The sequence below is a fragment of the Panthera pardus genome, unplaced genomic scaffold, assembly GCF_024362965.1.
Source record: "Panthera pardus isolate Hobbes unplaced genomic scaffold, ASM2436296v1 HiC_scaffold_3, whole genome shotgun sequence".
Taxonomy (NCBI): Eukaryota; Metazoa; Chordata; class Mammalia; order Carnivora; family Felidae; genus Panthera; species Panthera pardus.
Genome location: NW_026526876.1, coordinates 38,815,871 through 38,837,291, shown reverse-complemented (window position 1 = coordinate 38,837,291; position 21,421 = coordinate 38,815,871). Strand labels below are relative to the sequence as shown.

The 21,421-nt window shown below is 48.7% G+C and overlaps 1 protein-coding gene and 1 long non-coding RNA gene across 2 annotated transcripts in view; one reads left to right on the top strand and one right to left on the bottom strand.

Moving 5' to 3' along the window:
* Positions 1 to 9,583, bottom strand: part of ACSF2 (acyl-CoA synthetase family member 2) — a 34,948-nt gene extending 25,365 nt beyond the window's left edge. Inside the window, exon 1 of the mRNA XM_053893494.1 lies at positions 9,149 to 9,583. Coding sequence (XP_053749469.1) covers positions 9,149 to 9,276 — 128 coding nt within the window. The 5' untranslated portion in view covers positions 9,277 to 9,583. The remainder of the gene's footprint in view (positions 1 to 9,148) is intronic.
* A 3,890-nt stretch (positions 9,584 to 13,473) lies between these two features.
* On the top strand, positions 13,474 to 15,958 carry LOC109247290 (uncharacterized). The gene is made up of 2 exons (XR_002071678.2): positions 13,474 to 15,417; positions 15,922 to 15,958. It is a non-coding gene; the product is annotated as an uncharacterized LOC109247290 (long non-coding RNA).
* Positions 15,959 to 21,421: the final 5,463 nt, after the last annotated feature.

The window sequence follows — 21,421 nt, the reverse complement described above, 5'->3', positions numbered from 1 at the left end:
GGCTGTAATAGCTGTTTTACCCTGAAATAAAGTTCTAGTTGTCATGTATCTGCATAGATGGGCGACACATTTATGACAGCGACAACATACAGCTTTGTTCAAGAAAAGGACAGTGCTGCTGTGACAAAATCCAAACAAGAGCATGACTGAATGGTCGTTTTCTTAATTGACAGCACAGAATGACTGATGTTAAAAAAGGGTCTCGGCAAGAAAGAAAAAAAAAGGAATTTTTACTTAAGTCTCCTAGGAAAAAAAAAACAAACCTCAGACTAAATCAGTCTTACCTGTAAAACATAAAACTTAAAAAACATGGAAGAAAATCTTCAGGATCTAGGGCTAGGCAAAAAGTTTATAGGCTCGATACCACAAGCATGATCCATCAAATTGATAACTGGGCCCCATCAAAATTCAATTTTGGTTAAGAAGATGGAATAATGAGGGGGCGCCTGGGTGGCTCAAGCATCCGACTCTTGATTTTGGCTCAGGTCATGATCTCATGGTTTGTGTGATCGAGCCCCATGTTTGGCTCTCCGCTGACAGTGCGGAACCTGCTTGGGATACTCTCTCCCTCTCTCTGCCCCTCTCATGCACCCTCTCATTCTCTCTCTCTCAAAATTAATAAATAAACATAAAAAAAAGAAGATAAAAAGATGAGGGGCGCCTGGGCGGCTCAGTCGGTTGAGCGTCCGACTTCGGCTCAGGTCATGATCTCACAGTTCGTGGGTTCGAGCCCCGCATCAGGCTCTGTGTTGATGGCTTGCTCAGAGCCTGGAGCCTGCTTCGGATTCTGTGTCTCCTTCTCTTGTTGCCCCTCCCCCGCTCACGCTCTGTCTCACTCTGTTTCTCAAAAATAAGTAAATGTAAAAAAAAAAAAAAAAAGATAAAAAGATGAGCTCCAGAGTGGGAGAAATATTCACGAAACACTTATCTCGACAAAGAACAAGTATCTAGAATACATAAGGCATACTGAAAACTCAATGGTTAAAAATAATCCAACTACAAAATGGGAAAAAGACACAGAGAGACATTTTGCCAAAGAGGACATACAAATGGCAAATAAAGCACATGGAAAGATATTCGACATCATTGGCCATGAGGGAAATTCGTATTAGAGCTGCCATATCATGACATACCTATCAGAATGGCAAAAATAAACAATAGTGACCATAGCAAATGCTGGCGAGGATGCTGATCATTCACACACGGTTGGTGGCATCATTAAATGGTAATGGTCATCCTGGAAAACAGACAGTTTCTTTAAAACCAAACATGCAACTACCATATGAGCCAGCAATTACACATTAGGGGCAATTATCCCAGATAAAGAATTCTACTCCCAGAGAAACAAAGGTTTATGTTCACCCAAAAAGCTGTACACAAATGCTTATAGCAGCCTTATTTGAAAAAACTGGAAACAATCCAAATGTCTTTCAGTGGTGAGTGGGTAAGCCAACTGTAACATTCATATCAAGGAATGTTCTTCTTTTTTAATGTTTTATTGATTTTTGAAAGAGAGAGAGAGCGACCATGCGGGCGTGCAAGTGGGGGGCGGTGCAAAGAGAGAGAGGGACAGAGGATCTCAAGCGGGCTCCGGGCTGAGCAGAGAGCCCGATGTGGGGCTCAAACTCACGAACCTGTGCAATCACGATCTGAGCCAAAGTCAGATGCTCAACCCACTGAGCCAACCGGGCGCCCCTTAAGGACTACTCTTTAGCACTACAAAGAAAGGAACTATTGGTACGCAAAGAAACCTGGATGAATCTCCAGAGAATTAATGTGGAGTGAAAAAATCAATATCAAAAGGTAGCATATGGTATGATTCTATCTACATAATACCTTGAAATTACACAATCACGTAAATTGAGAACCAATACCAGATTGCTAGAGATTAAGCAGGGGCTGGAAGTGGAAGAGAATTGGGTGTGGCTATGAAAAGATCCTTGTGTAGATGGAAATGTTCTGTATCTTGACTATATCAATGTCAGTATCCTGGCTGTGATACTGTACTAGCTTTGCAAAAGGTTACAATTAGGGGAAACTGACTAAAGGGTATATGGGATCTGTTTGCACTATTTCCTTTTTCTTTTTTTTTTTTTTAATGTTTATTTATTATTGACAGACAGAGATGGAGACAGAGCATGAGCATGGGAAGGGCAGAGAGAGAGGGAGACACAGAATCCGAAGCAGGCTCCAGGCTCTGAGCTGTCAGCACAGAGCCCAGTGTGGGACTCGAACCTACGGACCGTGAGATCATGACCTGAGCCGAAGTTGGATGCTTAACCAGTTGAGCCACCCAGGCGCCCCCCCCCCTTTTTTTAATGTTTATTTTTGAGACAGAGAGACAGAGCATGAACAGGGGAGGGGCAGAGAGAGAGGGAGACACAGCTTCCGAAGCAGGCTCCAGGCTCTGAGCTGTCAGCACAGAGCCCGACGCGGGGCTGGAACTCACGGACTGCGAGATCATGACCTGAGTCGAAGTCAGACACTTAACCGACTGAGCCATCCCGGTGCCCCCATTTGCACTATTTCTTACAACTGCATGTGAATGTATAATTATCTCAAAATAAAAAGGTTAACTTAGATTACATAATATTGGGGACCACAAGGCATAACCAGGCTACCCAGCTCAGTGGGTCCAGAAGCCACAGTGTCCCCCCCACTCTCTGCTGGGACGGCCCCTTGACACATCTGAGGCCCCATTTCTCAGTTTGCCTTTCTGTTATCACACCCAAGAGGTAAAATATAGGGCAGTTGAGATCATGTCTGTTTCCCTAGGGTTATCAAGGAAAGCTAACTATTTAAGCTGTTTAATGCATAATACACACATTTTCAAGATTTTTTGTCAAGGTTAACAGGTCCCTCCTCCCAAAAGCACCCCTTGGTTTTTGAGCAAAAGAAGACAGACACAGGAGCATATACTCTAAGATTCAAGAATAGGCCAAATTAACCTATGGAGATTAGAAATCAGAACAGTGGTAGCCTCTGGTGAGGGAAGGAGATCGACTGGAAATGAGCAGAGAGAAAGTTCTAGAGCTATGCTGTCTATATGGTAACTGCTAGTCACATGTGGCTGTGGAACACTTAAAATGTGGCTAGTCTGAATGAAGGTGTTCTGTAAGTGTTAAGTATACATCAGATTGAGAGGCACCTGAGTGGCTCAGTGGGCTAAGCGTCTGGTGGCTCAGTTCATGACCTCACAGTTCATGGGTTCGAGCCCCGCGTCGGGCTCTGTGCTGACAGCTCAGAGCCTGGAGCCTGCTTCAGACTCTGTGTCCCCTCTCTCTCTCTGCTGCTCCCCTGCCCGTGCTCTGTCTCTCAAAAAATAAATAAACATTAAAAAAAATGTTTAATATACAACAGATTTGAAAGACTTTCTTTTTAAAAAAAGGTAAAACATTTTATGAGAAAGTTTTAAAAGGTTGGTTACCTGCTGAAATGACATTTTGGCTATACTAAGTTACAGAAAATACACCATTAAAATTAATGTCACATATTTCTCATTATCTTGTTGATATGGCTACTAGAAAATTTAAAAGTCCACACGGGGCTCATATATTGATTGAAGAGCACTGTTTTACAGTGATAGGCAAGTCCTGTATCTTGGGGGGTTGAGTATATACACACATTTGTTAAAGTGCGTCAAACTGTACAAAGTTTGTGCATTGTAATTATACCACAAAGCTTCCTGATTTTTCCGCCACCCAATATAACCTTCCTGAAGGGGTCTACAGCTTACAAAGGACACAGACTACAAAGAACTCCAGAGTGGCAGGGGCGCCTGGGTGTCTCAGTCGGCTGAACGTCCAACTTCGGCTCAGGTCACAATCTCACAGCTCGGGAGTTCGAGCCCCGCGTCGGGCTCTGTGCTGACAGCTCAGAGCCTGGAGCCTGCTTCGGATTCTGTGTCTCCCTCTCTCTGCCCCTTTCCTGATCGTGCTCTGTCTCTCAAAAAATGAAGAAACGTTAAAAAAAAATTAAAAAAGAAAAAAAAAGAACTCCAGAGTAGTGTGAGCTACAATAAAGATGTGAGCAAGAGGGGTGCCTGGGTGGCTCAGTCGGTTGAGCATCTGACTTTGGCTCAGGTCATGATCTCGCGGCTCATGAGTTCGAGCCCCGCGTCGGGCTCTGTGCTGACAGCTCAGAGCCTGGAGCCTGTTTCAGATTCTGTGTCTCCCTCTCTCTGACCCTCCCCCGTTCATGCTCTGTCTCTCTCTGTCTCAAAAATAAATAAACGTTAAAAAAAAAAGATGTGAGCAAGATACCCTGTATTGGTGGAAGCTTCCATTTTTAGCATCTTGACTAAAACCACTGGCACCTGTGTGTTTACACGTATATAGAAACAAGCAGGAAGTTATTATTTGACTCTAGCAAACCCAAGAAGATGTTTCTGAAAGCCTGAAATTCTCGGCTTCATGCTGTAAGTCTGTGAAGCTTACGTACTGTATGTGAGGCATTCGTACTGTAAGTCTTCCCCTGGGTCACTGGTACAGAGTGGGGGCTGATTCAGAACACTTGCTCCTTGATGGGGTCGCCGAGGTACAGACGAGGTGAGCTTACGACCTTAGATATCTAACAAAACCCTCAATGTTTTCTGTTCACTTGGAGGACCAGAGAGAGTCACAGAGTGTCAGGAGGTTAGGAGGAATTCACTAGGGTTCCCACTTCACCCACAGCCCTCTTGAATTAGGGGACTGGGCTCAAAGCCGAGCCTCCCTAGGAATCACAGAATGTCTCCGGAAATGTAGAGTGCTTCTTGTCCAAGTGGCCTATTTTACAAACAAGGTGCAGGGAGATGGAGTGGCTTGTCCAACGCGATACTGAGTTGGAAGTGACAGGGCTGGGACCTGCTTTCCTGTCATCGAACTCCCAAACTGAGAAACACACACACGCCAACAAGGTCCACAAAACAGGATTTGTGAGCTGGAGACACAACTCGTTTATTTATGTAGGGAGAGGCACCTGGCAGAAATATTGGTACTTGTCATTTATTAGGACACTCCCCTAGCAAGGCCTACTCAAGACATGAAATTACATCCTGTACTGTACTTTGGTTTGCTCAATATATGACACCTCCCCTGCCCCTCCCCCTCCCCCTCTCGCACGCGCGCGCGCGCGCGCGCGCACACACACACACACACACACACACACACACACACAAAGTGTGAGCATGGGCCTGTTATATACCCCGAGCAGCCCAGCTTGGTTTAGGCAGTTGCCCTACCAGAACTGTCTCCCTCTTAACTCTTCAGACAGTTACTAAACTGTGGAACTGTGGGCCTTGAGATCATTATAGGAATGCACTAACCCACTGTTACCAAGCACACTACTTGTATAATAGCTCATCAGTGCAATGGGTTGAAGACGTCTTTAGCATCAGGCTGTGAGTTAAGAATTTTCTCTTCTCTTTTTTTTTTTTTTTAAGTTTTTAAATTTATTTTGAGAGAAAGAGAAAGAGAGGGAGGGGGCGGGGGCAGAGGGAGAGAGGGAGAGAGAGAATCCCAAGCAGGCTTCTCACACTCAGCACAGAGCTCAACTCGGGACTCAAACCCATGACCTCAAGATCATGACCTGAGCCGAAATCAAGAGTTGGACGCTCAGCCAACTGAGCCACCCAGGTGCCCCAAGAATTTTCTTCCCGTGACCTTCTTTAACTCTCAGACAACATTATTTACACATGAGAAAGATCAAGTTCAACTTAGTCCCAAAGCAACCAGCTAAAATGGTTCATTTGAACCCAGATATGCCTGGCTTCAAAGTTTCTGCCTATAGAAATGTGGGGGGTGTTAGGAGAGCTTCATACCCAGGATTCAAAAGAGTTCAAGCACGGGCAAGATTTCACATGAGTATATAGGCTTCATGCTTCGAACTACAGCCCTATCGCCGGAGGGATCAATTTCAAACTTCAGCCTCGCCAGCAAGGCTTCCTCAGTCCCGTTCCCACCAATCAGATTGTTTCCTGCTTTGATCGGCATCTTCCAAGGAACAGCACCCTTTCTGCCTTGAATCAGGGGGGTCTACGGTCTTCCCCTGTAGATCCCTTTTAGGCAAAAAGAACTCAGTGAAAACAAGTTCATCTCTATACTCTCTCTGCACCTTCCACAGTAGATAGCACCTCTCTCTACTGCATGCCAGGCCCAAAAGGGTAACCAAAGCTGATGTGTACCACTCACTGGTTACAACGTCCAAGTTCATAGTTTATTTTATTTTTTTTTTAATTTTTTTTTTAACGTTTATTTATTTTTGAGACAGAGAGAGACAGAGCTTGAACGGGGGAGGGGCAGAGACAGAGGGAGACACAGAATCGGAAGCAGGCTCCAGGCTCTGAGCCATCAGCCCAGAGCCCGACGCGGGGCTCGAACTCAAGGACCGCGAGATCGTGACCTGGGCTGAAGTCGGATGCTTAACCGACTGAGCCACCCAGGCGCCCCCATAGTTTATTTTCTATTGTTACATTTAGAATGGAGGATCCCCAGTGGAATGTGTAGGGAAATCATTACTAGATCACTTGTTAATCATCTTTGGGGAACTATGGGAAGAGTCTAATTTTTTCAACCGTTATGGCTTCCAACCAAAACACTTCCTGACTTAATACAACCGCCTCATATAGGGATGGCGTTTTATAGTTGCTGTTACTGGTCCCACCTGATAACAGCCATCCCCCTAGAGGGTAGTCCATGAAGCTCATGTACCCCTCTGCCCTACTACCAGCATCAAGTCACTGAACATCGTTCCCAATTCTGAAAGGCGTTAAGTCAATGTTCTTTCTGCTTTTCTCAGCTCTGAGTGCCCCAGATGCAACTGCCCCACAGGCAACCCCAGGCCAGCTTTCGAGGTCTATCTGGAGGAAACCTGCTCATCTCAGGTTCATCAAGGAACCTTCCCTCCAAGGCTCCCTGAAGCCCCAGACTAGCCCATCCATCTTCCTTGGGGGAAGGGGATGTGTGGACAAGGGGAAGGAGCTGGTGGTTCAGGAGATCTGGAGAGCAATGGACTGCTTCCTCTTTCCTTCTGGGGAAAAAGGCTCTGAACAACCCCGATTTTGATGGACAGGGAGCATCTGGCAGATCCAAGGGCTGGACTTGTGGCTGGGCAGAGACTACCATCTTGGCAACTGGCAGAAGGAAGAACCAGGTGCAAGAAAGAGGTCACCGATCCCCCCCGCCCTGCCACTTTTAAGTCAGTTGGAATTCCTACCCAGACATCATTTGATGGTCTCAGGGACCAGACCGGTAGCATTAACGACAAACTCACCAGGCTCAGAGGTTAGGTAATGCACTCAAGGTCACGCAGTGAGTAGGTGAAGGAGCCAGGACTGTAACCCAAGGCAGTCTGGCTTCAAAGTTCTTGCTCTTTCCTGACAGGCAAAGCTGGGGATCTGATAAGTAATAGGCCTGGGTGGGTGGTGGTTGGACAGCAGAAAAGCAGGTTTTATGTGTAACTAGGAAGAGCAGAGAATAGAACTCCAGGAGCTTTCCACATATCATTACACCGGAACACTGAGCAGTGATCACCTGACTTAGCTTTTTCTCCACTAAACTGCACACTCCTGGGAGTCCGGGGTTTTTTTCGCTTCTATATCCACAGCGCCCACCAGGTGCTTGACATGACATGACGTATGTACTCGGCAATATCTATTGAATGCTTGAGACTCCTGAGGGTTTCTTTAGGGGAAAGTGAGAGTGAACTTAGGCCAAATCATCATAGTCAACAGAAAACGAGGGGGGAAGGGATGGGAAGGAATTAGACCAAATGCTCAGGAAACCTTCTCTCTCTGGACAGAAGGATCTCCTCCAGGTGCAGGGTCAGAATTTCTCTGAGGCCTGGTGCCCCTACCCTGAGACGGTAGGCCTGGACCAGGTAAGGGTGCTGCTTTGTTTACACATAAAAACATCAAAGGTCAGCAATGTTGCCATGTGAGCCGAAGTGGCCTGATTTAGCATCATGAAACATGTACACTTTGGGGGGTAACTTTCCATAGGGTCCTCACATCCTAAGAGGTGTCCAGGAGTCCAGAGGTGGGGCTTGGAGGCTAGGGGTGTCGATGACAGAATTTGCCTAGGGAGGCACGGTGAGAAAACCCAGCTGTTTTCCTCACAATCCCATCTACCGAGCAGCCTTGAGCCACCGGGTTTTCCCGGAAAACTAGGCATAGCCATCTTAGACCACGGCGTGCTTTCTAGTTGTCGGAACCAGCAAGTGCGAGAGGTTTTGATCTTGAAGTTTCAGCCCAAAGAGGAATTTGCCTCTCCTTCCAATCCCCTCCGCCCCCATCCGATTTTTGTGAAGCAAACAGTTCTCTCAGAGGAGAAGTCCCACTCTTCTCTTCCCTCTTCTTCCCCAAACTTAGTTCTTGGCCCTTCTGGGAGGCAGGGCAGGCTCGGTGGCGCCCAGGCCTCCCGCTTCTGGGTGCTGAAGACAACCACCACCGATAACATCAGTTGGAGCCCAGCTCTGCTTAAGCAGCCAACGCGCGCTCAAACTTCGATCTTACCGGAAAATGGCACGAATTCCTACACGGCTTTGGAGGCAGCGGAGCCACTAGGAGTGGGAACCTGCCAGCCCCCATCCCACCTTTGCACGGAGGACATGAGCAGACAGGCCCAGGAGGCGGTAAGGTGCAACACCGGTGTTTGTCAGCACCGCAGGAGGAGTGGGGACGCGGCTGAGCATAGCGGTCCGGCAAAGACAAGCCAAAGCCCCCCAACCCCTCCCCAAGTTTATCCCTGAAGGGGGTCCAGCTCGGAGACAGCGTTCTGAAGACAGAGCCCTGCCCCTGCCCCTCCTTCTCAGGCTAGATCGCCAAAGGCCCACACGCCTGGCCCTCTGTGCTCACGAACGGAAACAACCTAGAGTCCTGGACCAGAACTCAGAGTCAGTGCAGGGTCGCTGGCAGCCACCAGCCGCAGCCCGGGTCTGCGCGGGCCAGGCCAGCATTTCCTGTTGCCTAGGCGCTGAGCACGGGCTACCTGCTCCCCAGCGGGTGCCATCCAGAGGTGCGGCAGCCCAGCCGCGGGCCTGCCAGCCGGGGTGGGCTCGGCCCCCCAGAAAAGCTCTGCAGGAACCCCCAATCTCCCTCCCTCCCGGGGGCCCGTGCCGCCCCCTTCTCCCCCAGCCCCCCCTTCCCCCCCTCCCCCCAGGGGCCGAGTACCTGAGGGGGCGGGCGCCCTGCAGTCTCGCTTCCTGCCATGCCCGGGCGAGGACGGCCCGGGTCCCCGGCACCCCCGGGCTCCCGGCGCACAGCCTCCCGAGGCGCAGCCCCCAGGGGTAGATGGCCATGGCTCTCTGCGCCCGCGTCCCGGCCCCAGGAAACTTTTAAAGTGAGCCGAGGCGGGGCGAGCGCGGAGCGGGCGGGGAGGCGGGGAGGGTCGCCTCTGCCTATGGGGCGCGGAGGACTCGGTCCCGCCGGGGCGGGGGGCGGGGCGAGGCGTGGAGGAAGCTGCGGCGCGCGGGGCCACCTTCCCCTCGGACCCGCGGCCCTCCCCGCCCACCTCGAAGACGTGCCCGGGTTTCCCTGCGGATCCCAAGGCCCCGGCCACAGCCCGAGGCCAGGCTCCCCTGCCGACCACCGGCGGCCTAAGTTTGGGGGCTCAAGAGCTTGTTGATTTTGTAGAGGGGGAGCCCGCGGGGCGCGAGTGTGGGCCGGGCGGCGAGGCCCAGACGCGTCCGTGCCCCCACCCCGCCCCAGCTCGGTTTAGAGAGCGGGTCATAGGCTGCCAGCTCCCCTCCGGGGTGCGAGCCAGAGGCGCCTCCGAGAAGCGCCCCGAGGCGTGCCAGCTGGAGCAGAGGGCTCGCGGGGGTGGGTTGCTGGGGGGGTGGGGGGAGGGAAGTGGCCCGGACAAAGGGTGCCGTGGGCGATCCCCCTCTCAGTCGACTCCAGGTGGAAGCCAGAAGTCAGCTTCAGAACGGACACCAGTTGGTACCCCCTTCTCCCACAGGCAGCCTCCCACCCTGGGCCTCTGCCTCGACTCCCCCCGCCCCGGGTCGCAGTGCGCCGTGTAAGGTGGCATCAGGGATTGAAACCTGGGCTTCTCACCGCCATCTGCCAACCCCAGCTCGGGCCCAGGGCCCCATTCCGTGCCCTGTCCGAGGCGTGAATGGAAAGCAGCAGTGGACAGAGGTTCAGCCCACCGCACCTGTTCCATCTCTGGTCCTGGCTGGGAAAGGCGGCACCGGGCACCTGAGTGGCACAAGTGCCAGGTCCACACTGTCTCGACCCTTTCTCCAGAGGAGGAGGACAGCAATGGGGGAAAGGCCCTGGCAGGGTGACCTCCCCGCTCCTGCCCCAGAGGAAGCAGTGAAAATCTGGGCCAAGCAGAAAGGTTAGTTAGGGGTGGGGCCTGGCCTGAGAAGACCTTTGCCCTTATCTGGGGACTTGGCCTCCAACTGAGGTCCTGAGCAGTCTCTGCTGCATCCGTCCTCATGATGGGAGTGGCCTCAGATCCTCCAGAAACCCTGGCTCCTGGGGGGACAGTCTCCACACTTCAGAGCGTGTGGGGATGGGGCAGGAAGACAGGGGAGCAGAGAAATTATGACCAGTTGAGCTGGCAAGGACACACCTTTCTAATGACGCTAACTCTCCGACTCTGGCAGCCTGGCCCAGGGACGGAGTGCCCCGGAGCATAGCCCAAGTCCAGGGTATCAGCTCTGCAGGTAACTGGCTGTGTGGTCCTGGTAGTTACCTTGCTAGTTTGAGGGTAGCCCCGGGGCAAGAGAAGGATGGGTTCCTCCTCGAACTTTTTCTCCAGCCTCAGCTCTCCATCCGCAGGCTTTCCTGACTTCCCGGACACGAGTGCCATGGAATAACAGTCACCGATTTCAGGATAACTTCCTCAAGCCATACTCTCAAGAGACATTATCTCCCTTCACAATCACCCCGCAAGGAACAGACATGCCTTGGAATATGTCTCTGGTGTTATGGATGAAGAAACTGAAAGACGCCTGGCTGGCTCAGTTACTAACGCACGTGACTCTTGATCTTGGGGTTGTAAGTTCGAGCCCCACGCTGGGAGCAGAGATTGCTTACAAATAAAATCTTTGCAAAAATAGAAGAAAGAAAAAGAAACCGAGCCCCAGGGAGGTTCCGCTACTTGCCCAAGGTCAAGATGAGCACAGTGAGTGCAGGCCAAGGCTCAGCCTGTTCTCACTTGGTGGCTTTGGACGAGTCACAGGGCCTCTCCGGGCCTCAAGTCGTTATGTTTAAAATTGAGATAATAGGGGCACCTGGGTGGCTCAGTCAGTTAAACGTCTGACTCTTGATTTCGGCTCAGGTCATGATCCCAGGGTGGTGAGGTTGAGCTCTGCGTTGAGCCCCAAGTTGGGCTCCCAGTTGAGTCGCGCATCCGGCTCTGGCTCCACGCTGACAGTGCACAGCCTGCTTGGGATTCTCTCTCTCTCCCTCTCTCTCTGGCCCTCCCCTGCTTGCACTCTTGTGCATGTGCTCTCTTTCAACATAAATAATATAATAAAATGGGGACGGGGCACTTGAGTGGCTTAGTCGGTTAAGCGTCCGACTTCAGCTCAGTGATTCACGAGTGATTCAAAAAACCTGGAGATAACACCAGCCTCATGCAGAGGGTTGGGGTAAGGATTGGGTGTGGTGGCAGAGAACTAGCACTTGACCCTTTTTCAGTGATTGTTACTTTCTTTCTCTATCCTCTCCTTCTTCCTGTTGTCTACACTCCGAGACTTTCCTCTGTGTTCAGTGTTGCAAACCTTTTTTTAGCAGGAGGAATTGTTTTTCATCTCTGCAAAGCCTTGAAAGATGTGGTAGGCACTGGTTCTGTAAAAGGGGAGAACGGTTGGGAGGAAAGAAAATGCTAGTGCCTAATGAGGGAGGGAGCCCCTGAGTCTGTTGACCAGAATTCTTGGGTCTCTTTGAGGGAGTGGTGAGCAGGGCATATTGCCATCCAGTCCCTGCAACCAACTCAGTTCCTCACGGCTTCCCAAGGGGCTTTCTGCCCGAGCCCAGCATGCCTGCTGAGTGCTGCACCTGACTTGGATGGTTTATGGTGCCTTGGTTTTGCTCAGGCCCCTGGCGACCCTGAGAAAGCCCTTAGTCCGCCCCCTTTGCCAAAATCCTTCCCTTTGTGCTTCAAAAATGGGCTCAAAATGTAAACGTCGCTGGGGCGCCTGGGTGGCTCAGACGGCTGAGCGTCCGACTCTTGATTTCGGCTCAGGTCATGATCTTGCGGTTCGTGAGTTCAAGCCCCACGTGGGGGCTCTGTGCCGACAGCTCGGAGCCTGGAGCCTGCTTCGGATTCTGTGTCTCCTTCTCTCTCTGCCCCTCTGTCTTGTGCTCTGTCTCTCTGTCTCTGTCTCTCTCTCAAAAAATAAACATAAAAAAAATAAATAAAGTGGCACAGGCAACCAGTCTGTGTTCGAAAATAACAATACAACTGTATTAGGAGGATTTGGGGAGGAGACACGGCAGTGAGTACAAATCCTCCCCTGTCAAACAGAAGATCAAGAAATGGCTGTATAAGTATAATATTTCGAGGCAAATAACAGAAGATAAAACACACGTGGTTAAAATAGTTCAGATCTGAACAGACATTTCTTTTATTTATTTATTTAAAAAATTTTTTTTTCATGTTTATTTTTGAGAGACAGAGAGACAGTGTGAGCTGGGGAGGGGCAGAGAGAGAGGGAGACACAAAATCCGAAGCAGACTCCAGGCTCCGAGCCGTCAGCCCAGAGCCCGACGCGGGGCTCGAACTCAGCCCGCGAGATTATGACCTGAGCCGAAGTTGGCCGCTTAACTGGCTGAGCCACCCAGACGCCCCTCTCCAAAGAAGACATACAATGGCCAATAAGCACATGAAAACGATACTCGGTACAAAAATACAGGCATAAAGGTGGTCAACATCAGTAGTCATTGGGGAAACGCAAATCAAAACCACACGCTACCACCTCACACCCGTGAGGGTGGCTATGACAAAAAAGAAATAAAATAAAACAGAAAACGCTAAGTGTTGGTGAGGAGGCGGAGAAATTGGAAGCCACGTGTGCTGCGGTGGGAATGTAAAATGGGGAAGCCATTGTGGAAAACAGCATGGCAGCTCCTCAAAGAGTTGAAAGCAATCACCCCATGATCTAGTAACGCCACTTCCGGGTTTGTGCCCAAAAGAAGTGCAGGTAGGAACCTGGACAGACATTTGTACACACAAGTTCATAGCAGCATTCTTCACAATCGTCAAAAGGCACAAACAACCCAAATGCCCATTGGCCGGTGGTTGAGTGGATAAACAACGTTGTGGTATGTCCATACAACGGAGTATTATTCAGGCTTCTGAAGGAGGGAAACTCTCACCCGTGCTGCCTTGAGGACATTGTGCTGAGTAAAAGAAGCCAAACGCAGAAGAACAGACGCTGACCTGAGGTACCTAAGGTGGTCAAATTCCTCAGGAACAAGAACGGTAGTTGCCAGGGGCAGGGGATTGGGGGAGTGAGGAATTAGCGTTCAATGGGTTTAGTTCGGGAAGATGGAAACGTTCTGGAGATGGATGGTGGGGAGGGCTGCACAACAGCGTGACTGTACCTAATGCCACTGGACCGTCCACTTCAAAATGGTACACTGGTGTATTTTATTTATGTCGATTTTGCTGCTAAGAAAACAAAGTTCTCTTTGGAGCATGGGACTAGAAGGAGGGGTGGGACAGAGAACCGATGCTTATTTGTTAACAAGCCTTTTTCTCATTTTATTTTCCTAAAACATCTTTCTAGGTTTTATTTTCAAGTAATCTCTATACCCAACATGGGGCTCGAACTTACAACCCCGCGATCAACATGCTCTACCAACTGAGCCAGCCAGGCGCCTCCTACATGTTTTATCTTTAATATGTATATATATTTTTACTAGCAGGCCAAGGAAGGCTTCTTGATGAGTGCCGTTGATCATGTACAGGGACTAGCATGTCTGGTGAGGTTTTTCACTAGACGCCAATGAGTGCAAAGGGGTTGCTCTGGCTCGTCGTCAGCCTCAGAGTCAGATCTGGGAAGAAATCCAGCTCTACTGCCTTTTTTCTCAATGACCTTGGACAAAATTTCTTTCCTCTGGGGTAATTTTTCATCGCTCTCTGTTGTAATCGCCTGCTTCCAAGGAGTATATGAAAGACATCCCCTTTAAAGAATCTTCTTCGCGGCATGTCTGGTTAGGAATGCAGTGCTCATGAAGGAGAGGTGGGAAGTTGAGAGGCTGGCAACGCCGGTGGAGAAAAAGGGAGAGAAGGGTGAGCAAGAGCGCTCATGAAAGACGAGGCGACGGTCCCCTGGGACACCATAATGCCCACACTCTGCCCATCAGACCTGGTAGCCAGCACCGAAGATAAAAGAACAAGGCTGATAACAATAGTTGTAGGAATGGCTGTGTCTGACATTCAGACTGAAAGTGAAATTTGGGAACTTGTTCCAAACTGCTCTGAAGAGTAAACTTATTTTGGTCACAACTAATAGTTGATAGCGGACACAGGCAGATATGACCTTAAAACATTCCCTGTTTTCTTGCCCACAGCTCAAAATTGGAAAAACCAAACAAGCCGCGATCCTCGCAGCTGCCAAAGGTTGTGAAAGCCTTGCTTTCGTAAAGAGTTTTTAGGGCGAAAATCTTTTCTGGATGATGTAATTGTTAACTTTTCCTGGGTCAAAGTCAGGAGGAAGGTCAGCTGGGAAGTCTTGGGTAAAGACCCAGTGTTATTAGATCAAATCAAAGTTATCTTCCTTTACTCACTCATTGGCTCTGCAGACATTCATTGAGTCCTTTTTGGGTCCCAGGCACAGCCTTGGGTCCTCAAGCTGGAGATATGAATGAGGCAGGACATCTGCCTTCAGAGAACTCACTGTCTAGCAAAGAACACTCGCCCTGAGACAGACGCTGGCATGCGATGTGGCCAGTGCTGTGGGAGAGGGGGCACAGGGGACAGGCACCTACCCTGGGCATGTCGCAGAAGGTCTCCTAGATATCTGAGCTGAGTCCTTGGAAAACGAGTGTGTGCTTGTTTCCTATTAGGGCTGGAATTAATTACACAAATGTAGTGGCTTCAGAACAACAGAACCATATTCTCTTATATTTCTGGAGGCCAGAAGTCTGAGGTGAGTCTTATGGGACTAAAATCAAGGTAATTGGGGGGCTGGTTCCATGATAGGAAAAGATAGGATTCAGGAGGCAGAGAGGGAAAGGGGAAAGGTTAGGACCTGAGATCCCTGTGTTGAGGGAGCCTAGGGACAAGCTGAAGGCAAAGTACAGGCTAACCTCAGTAATAAATGGCATTTTCCTAACACAGCTAGCCCCTCAAGGTCCTGGAAACCTTGCTTCCAAAATTCCTTAGAGACTTGAGCTGGCCCTGAGCCCCTCCCAATCTGAGGGTATATAATCAGTTACCCGTCACAACCCCAGTGCAACTCTATCTGTCCACAGGCCCTGTCCCTGTGCTTTTTTTTTTCTTTATTTTTTGTTTATTTATTTTTTTTAATATATGAAATTTATTGTCAAATTGGTTTCCATACAACACCCAGTGCTCATCCCAAAAGGTGCCCTCCTCATTACCCATCACCCACCCTCCCCTCCCTCCCACCCCCCATCAACCCTCAGTTTGTTCTCAGTTTTTAAGAGTCTCTTATGCTTTGGCTCTCTCCCACTCTAACCTCTTTTTTTTTTTTTTTTCCCTTCCCCTCCCCCATGGGTTTCTGTTAAGTTTCTCAGGATCCACATAAGAGTGAAACCATATGGTATCTGTCTTTCTCTGTATGGCTTATTTCACTTAGCATCACACTCTCCAGTTCCATCCATGTTGCTACAAAAGGCCATATTTCATTTTTTCTCATTGCCACATAGTATTCCATTGTGTATATAAACCACAATTTCTTTATCCATTCATCAGTTGATGGACATTTAGGCTCTTTCCATAATTTGGCTATTGTTGAGAGGTCCCTGTGCTTTAATGAAATCACCTATTTGCGCCAAGACCTTTCCTAGAATTCTTTCTTGGCTATCGGCTCCAAACCCCACCATCACCCCGAAACCCCATCACCTGGGCTGGGGAAAAACACATATTTTGGAACAATGCCGGGAGTGTCTGACCACAGCAAACCCCCCTCGAGCATAAGGTTCCTCTTAAGAACGTAACACTTGGGGTGCTTGGGTGGCTCAGTCGGTTAAGCATCCGACTTCAGCTCAGGTCATGATCTCGCAGTTTGTGAGTTCGAGCCCCACGACGGGCTCTGTGCTGACAGCTCGGAGCCTGGAGCCTGCTTTGGATTCTGTGTCTCCCTCTCCCCCTCACATTCTGTCTCTTTCTCTCAAAAATAAATAAACATAAAAAAAAAAAAAGAATGTAACAGACACCACCTACTCCCCTCAGATTTTCCTCAGGAATTTGAAAGAAGACCTAACGATATGGTAGTAGACTGACCATAAAACACATGACCCACAAGAAATGATATGGCCATAGATCACCCCTCATACAATGGAATCGAGCCAATCAGGAATGGACAACCCAGCACCCAGAGCTATCAAGCCAGTAAGGGCAGAACCTGAGAAGGAACGAGGGGGAAGGGAAGGGAGGGTGACGATCAGAACCTTACAAAGCAAAGGCTCGTGCCTGGAGACGGGGACATTCACTTCTGCAGGTCCCCTCTCTGTAAAGAGAGCTTTCATACTATTCTTCCTTTCTAATCTTCTACTCTAAGATTATAGAGTATAATGCTGGTCATTTTGTGTCTGCCTTTTCATTCTTCGAAGAGGCGAGAGAACAAATTCTGGGTATTGAGGTAAAAAAGTCCTGCAACGGTTCTTGCTAGAGGCTCCAGGGGAGAATTGTTCCTTGTCTCTTCCAGCTCTGGTGGCTCCAGGCCGTCCTTGCTAACTTGATCACACTTGAAAAGTCCCTCTTGCCATGGAAAGTAACAGATTCCCAGGTTCTGGGGATTAGGATGTGGACATCACCGCGGACCATCACGCAGCCACCACAGGCAGGTTGGGAGGAGAAACTGTGGACAGCCAATGGGATGTTCTAGGGGGAATACATATGAAGGGAATATGGAGGAAATGTATGTGAAGACAGAGAGCATGTGCACTTTGGAAGTTGCTAGTGGTTTTGTTAGGGGAGCAAAGAGCGCTTTTTTGGGAGGAGTGGGAGATAAGGTAAAGTCTTATGGGAGAGACAGTCAGGGCATATATTACAATGATTGTGGATTTTATTCCCAGGGAGCCCGTAGCTAGAGTGTGGCATGTGATAAGTATTCAATATACTTCTGCTGATTTGGGTCAAATGAATGACTCAGACAAATAATATTCATAGAATGCCTCCTGTACATTTGTTGGAGGTGGAAATATACAAAGGATCTCCAGGGATACCTGGCTGGTGCAGCCAGGAGAGCATGTGACACTTGATCTCAAGGCTGGTTGGGAGTTCAAGCCCCACATTGGGCTTACTTAAAAAAAATAAAATAGGGGCGCCTGGGTGGCTTGGTCGGTTAAGCGTCCGACTTCGGCTCAGGTCTTGATCTCACGGTCCGTGAGTTCGAGCCCCCCGTCGGGCTCTGTGCTGACAGCTCAGAGCCCGGAGCCCGTTTCAGATTCTGTGTCTCCCTCTCTCTCTGCCCCTCCCCTGTTCATGCTCTGTCTCTCTGTCTCAAAAATAAATAAACGTTAAAAAAAAATCAAATCAAATAAAAAGGATCCCCTTTGGTGGGATTCAAACCCTATGATCAAGAAGTGAGGCCTTTCAGGCCTTCGTCGTTGTGTCAGGATGCTTCCAGAGCTGGTACAATGACCCGAGCTAACCCTTCTTGCCACTTTGCTATTTTCGGTGTGCAGGTAGTGTCTTCCCTTACGGTTTCAAGATGGCAGTTCCAGGCATCACACAAGAAAGAACCAGCAAATAGGCATGGCAGCCTTTGATGAGCAAGGAAGGCCTCTCCCTAGGGCCACCCACCACGCTCCCCTGGGGTTCCATTGCCATCATTGTTATTCCTATGAACAACGCCAGTGCAGAGCAAGCCACAGTACTGTGGGCACAGGGTAGCCATTGAACATCTGCAGAAACGGCTCACTTTTGGTAATCAGGGGAGTGTTTCTGGAGGAGGTGGCATCTAGATAGGGCCTTGAAGGATGAAAGGATGGTGACCCTTCCAGGAAAGGGCATTCCAAACAGAATGGCATGGCACAGAGGAGAAGGTGGGAACACACGAGGTATTTCAGCAGATTAAAGGAATCATTTTTAAAACATTTTTTAATGTTTATTTTTTTTAATTTTTTTTAACGTTTATTTATTTTTGAGACAGAGAGAGACAGAGCATGAACGAGGGAGGGGCAAAGAGAGAGGGAGACACAGAATTGGAAGCAGGCTCCAGGCTCTGAGCCATCAGCCCAGAGCCTGATGCGGGGCTCTAACTCACGGACCGTGAGATCATGACCTGAGCAGAGTTCGGACGCTTAACCGACTGAGCCACCCAGGCGCCCCAGTTTCTACGTTAATATATTACAAAAGTAATACCTGCGCCTTGTGGCAAATACTCAACCCACATTAAAAGGATAGATATTCTTTCAAACCTTTCCTAAGCTCATACAAACATGTAGACATATATATAAGTGTTTCTCCAATGACTTCCCTTTATATATATATTTTTCCAAAAAATGAGACCATGTTGGACATTTGATGAAATGTGAATTAAGTCCATGGATTATATAGTAGTATTGATCTGTGTTAATTCGTTGACTTTTATAATTGTCCTGTAGTTATATAAGAGATTTCCTCATACTTGGGAGACAACACACTGATGTGTTTACAAATAAAGAGGCATCATGTCTGCAGCATACTTCTATTTTGCAATTTTATTTTATTTTTTTTATTTTTTGAGAGAGAGTACGAGTCGGGGGAGAGGGGGCAGAGGGAGAGAGAGAATCTAAAGCAGGTTCCACGCCAAGCACAGAGCCCGATGTGGGGCTTGATCTCGTGAACCATGAGATCATGACCTGAGCTGAAATTGAGAGTCAGATGCTTAACCAACGGAGCCACCCAGGCGCCCCTCCAGCATACTCTTAAATAGATTAGAAATATACATCTGTTTCTGTAGCAAAATGTTGACAGTTGGCAAATCTGGGTAGAAGGTATCCAAGAATTCTTTCTTCTATCCTTGCAACTTTTCTGGAAGTCTGAAATAATGTCAAAGTCAATTTTTTTTTTTTTTTTTGAGGGGAGAGAAATAGGCAGAGGGAGAAGGAGAGAGGGAATCTCAAGCAGGCTCCAAGCCTAGAGCAAAGCCTGACACGGGCTCAATCTCATGACCCTGAGATCATGACCTGAGCTGAAGTCAAGTTTTGGATGCTTAACTGACTGAGCTACCCAGGTGCCCCTAAAAAAATTTTTTTTAATGAGATCGTGCCTTGCATCTATCTTACTCAGTGACTTGCATCTTTTTACTTGACCATATACAATATTTTTTTGCAGGTCAACACATATAGTTCTACTCATTCTCTTTCATGCTGCAGAATGTTGTGCAGTAATGTTCCATTGCATAAATGCACTCTGCTGTATTCAACCACTCCCCTTTTGATGGCTTTGACTTTTTTTTTTTAAATTTTTTTTAACGTTTATTTATTTTTGGGACAGAGAGAGACAGAGCATGAATGGGGGAGGGGCAGAGAGAGAGGGAGACACAGAATCGGAAACAGGCTCCGGGCTCTGAGCCATCAGCCCAGAGCCCGATGCGGGGCTCGAACTCACGGACCGCGAGATCGTGACCTGAGCTGAAGTCGGACGCTCAACCGACTGAGCCACCCAGGCGCCCCTTGATGGCTTTGACTTTAAATGTGATCTCAGTTATATATTAAGGACCTATATGCATTTGTATTTGTTTCCAGATTCTCTATGCTGTTCCACTGGTACCTACCCATGACCATGTTATACTCTTTTGAGCTATACTACGAGGTCTACCGTCTGGTTGGCAGGATCCTTGTGGTATTTTTTTTTTTTTTTTATTCCACGAAGTGTTCTTGGCAATTCTTGTACGTCCATCCCTCCAGATGAATTTGATCTTACAGTGAACATGGCATACCTCTCTATTTGCGTAAGTGTTTAAAGCAAGTCTATGTAAAGAAATAAACCATAGAGAGAGATCACTTGCATTAAAAAGTACTTTGGGGGCTCCCATCCTCAAGGGCTATTTGAGTCTCTTTTTTTCAAAGAAGAAACTTCGTGGGGACAAGCTGCTGTCAAAGTGCTCGCTCTTCCGCCCTGCTTTGCCTGTTTGAACCTGACCCATTCTTCCAAGCCACCTCCTCTGTGGTGCCTTTTCTGCTGTCTTCCCTTCCTCCAGGCTCCTGTCCCCCTCTGTGCTGGGCATGACCCACCTTCCCCCGAATACATTCACTGACTTGCTGTGACTGTCCTTCGATAGCTAAGTAGCTGACTTGTCTGAGCTTCAATTACTGTCTTTGGAAAACCGAAAGAGTATCTGCCGTTGTGAGTTAAAAGAGATAATGTATGAAAATCATGGTCATAGTCACACAGAATGCCCTCAAATACTTTAGTCTGACGTTATCACGCTCTAACACATACCCGCACAGCTCTGCACCTCTCCACAGATTTTATCCGTATGTATTAGGGCCCTTATCCTTTCTACCTTCTAGAATAATTATTTGCGTAGACTGTAGGCTCCTTGGGGATAGGGATGATAGGGTGGAGTGAAAAGAAACAGGATTTGGAATCAAAAGATTCGGGTCTGCCCCTAAGTGACCGAGGACCAGTTGCTTCTCCCCGAGTTTCTTCCTTAAGAAGAGAGAGAGAACAACAAAACGTGCCCTATCATCTCTTCGTGTACTTGATCAGAATGAGATAATGGATGCTCAGCGGCTTTAGAGATTGCCAAATGCTAATGTATTCTTATCCAACCGTCCTGCCTGGCTCCCAGAAGCCCAGCACGGCGCCTTGTTGGGGACAGGAGGCGTGTGCGCAAGGATTTGCACGCGGACTTCACCTGGTCGTCACAGTTGCCCTCTGAGATAAGCTTCAGTATCCCCACTTCCAAGATGAGCAAACGGAGGTGGGAAGCGGGTGAAGCGCTTCACTCGTTCATTCATTCATTCAGCCACCTTTGAATGAGCAACTGTGGTGCCTCTGACACCCAGACACTGGGGATACAAAGACCATATCCCTCGCTCACGGTCCAGAGTGGAGGACAGACACCTAAAGATAACACAAGGCAGATTATGAATTAAGGCAAATATTTATCAGGTACTCACTGAGTGCCACTCACTGTGGCAAGCTCTTGGTGTGTTTCGCTCATTCAGTCCTCCCCGCCGCTACCAGTGGGTATCATTATTATGCACATTTCTCATCTATCCATAAGTAAGGCACGGCTATCGCTTAAGGTTTCATGAACAGCAACTGGCAGAGCCAGAGGCCCCACTGTAGCCAAACTCTGC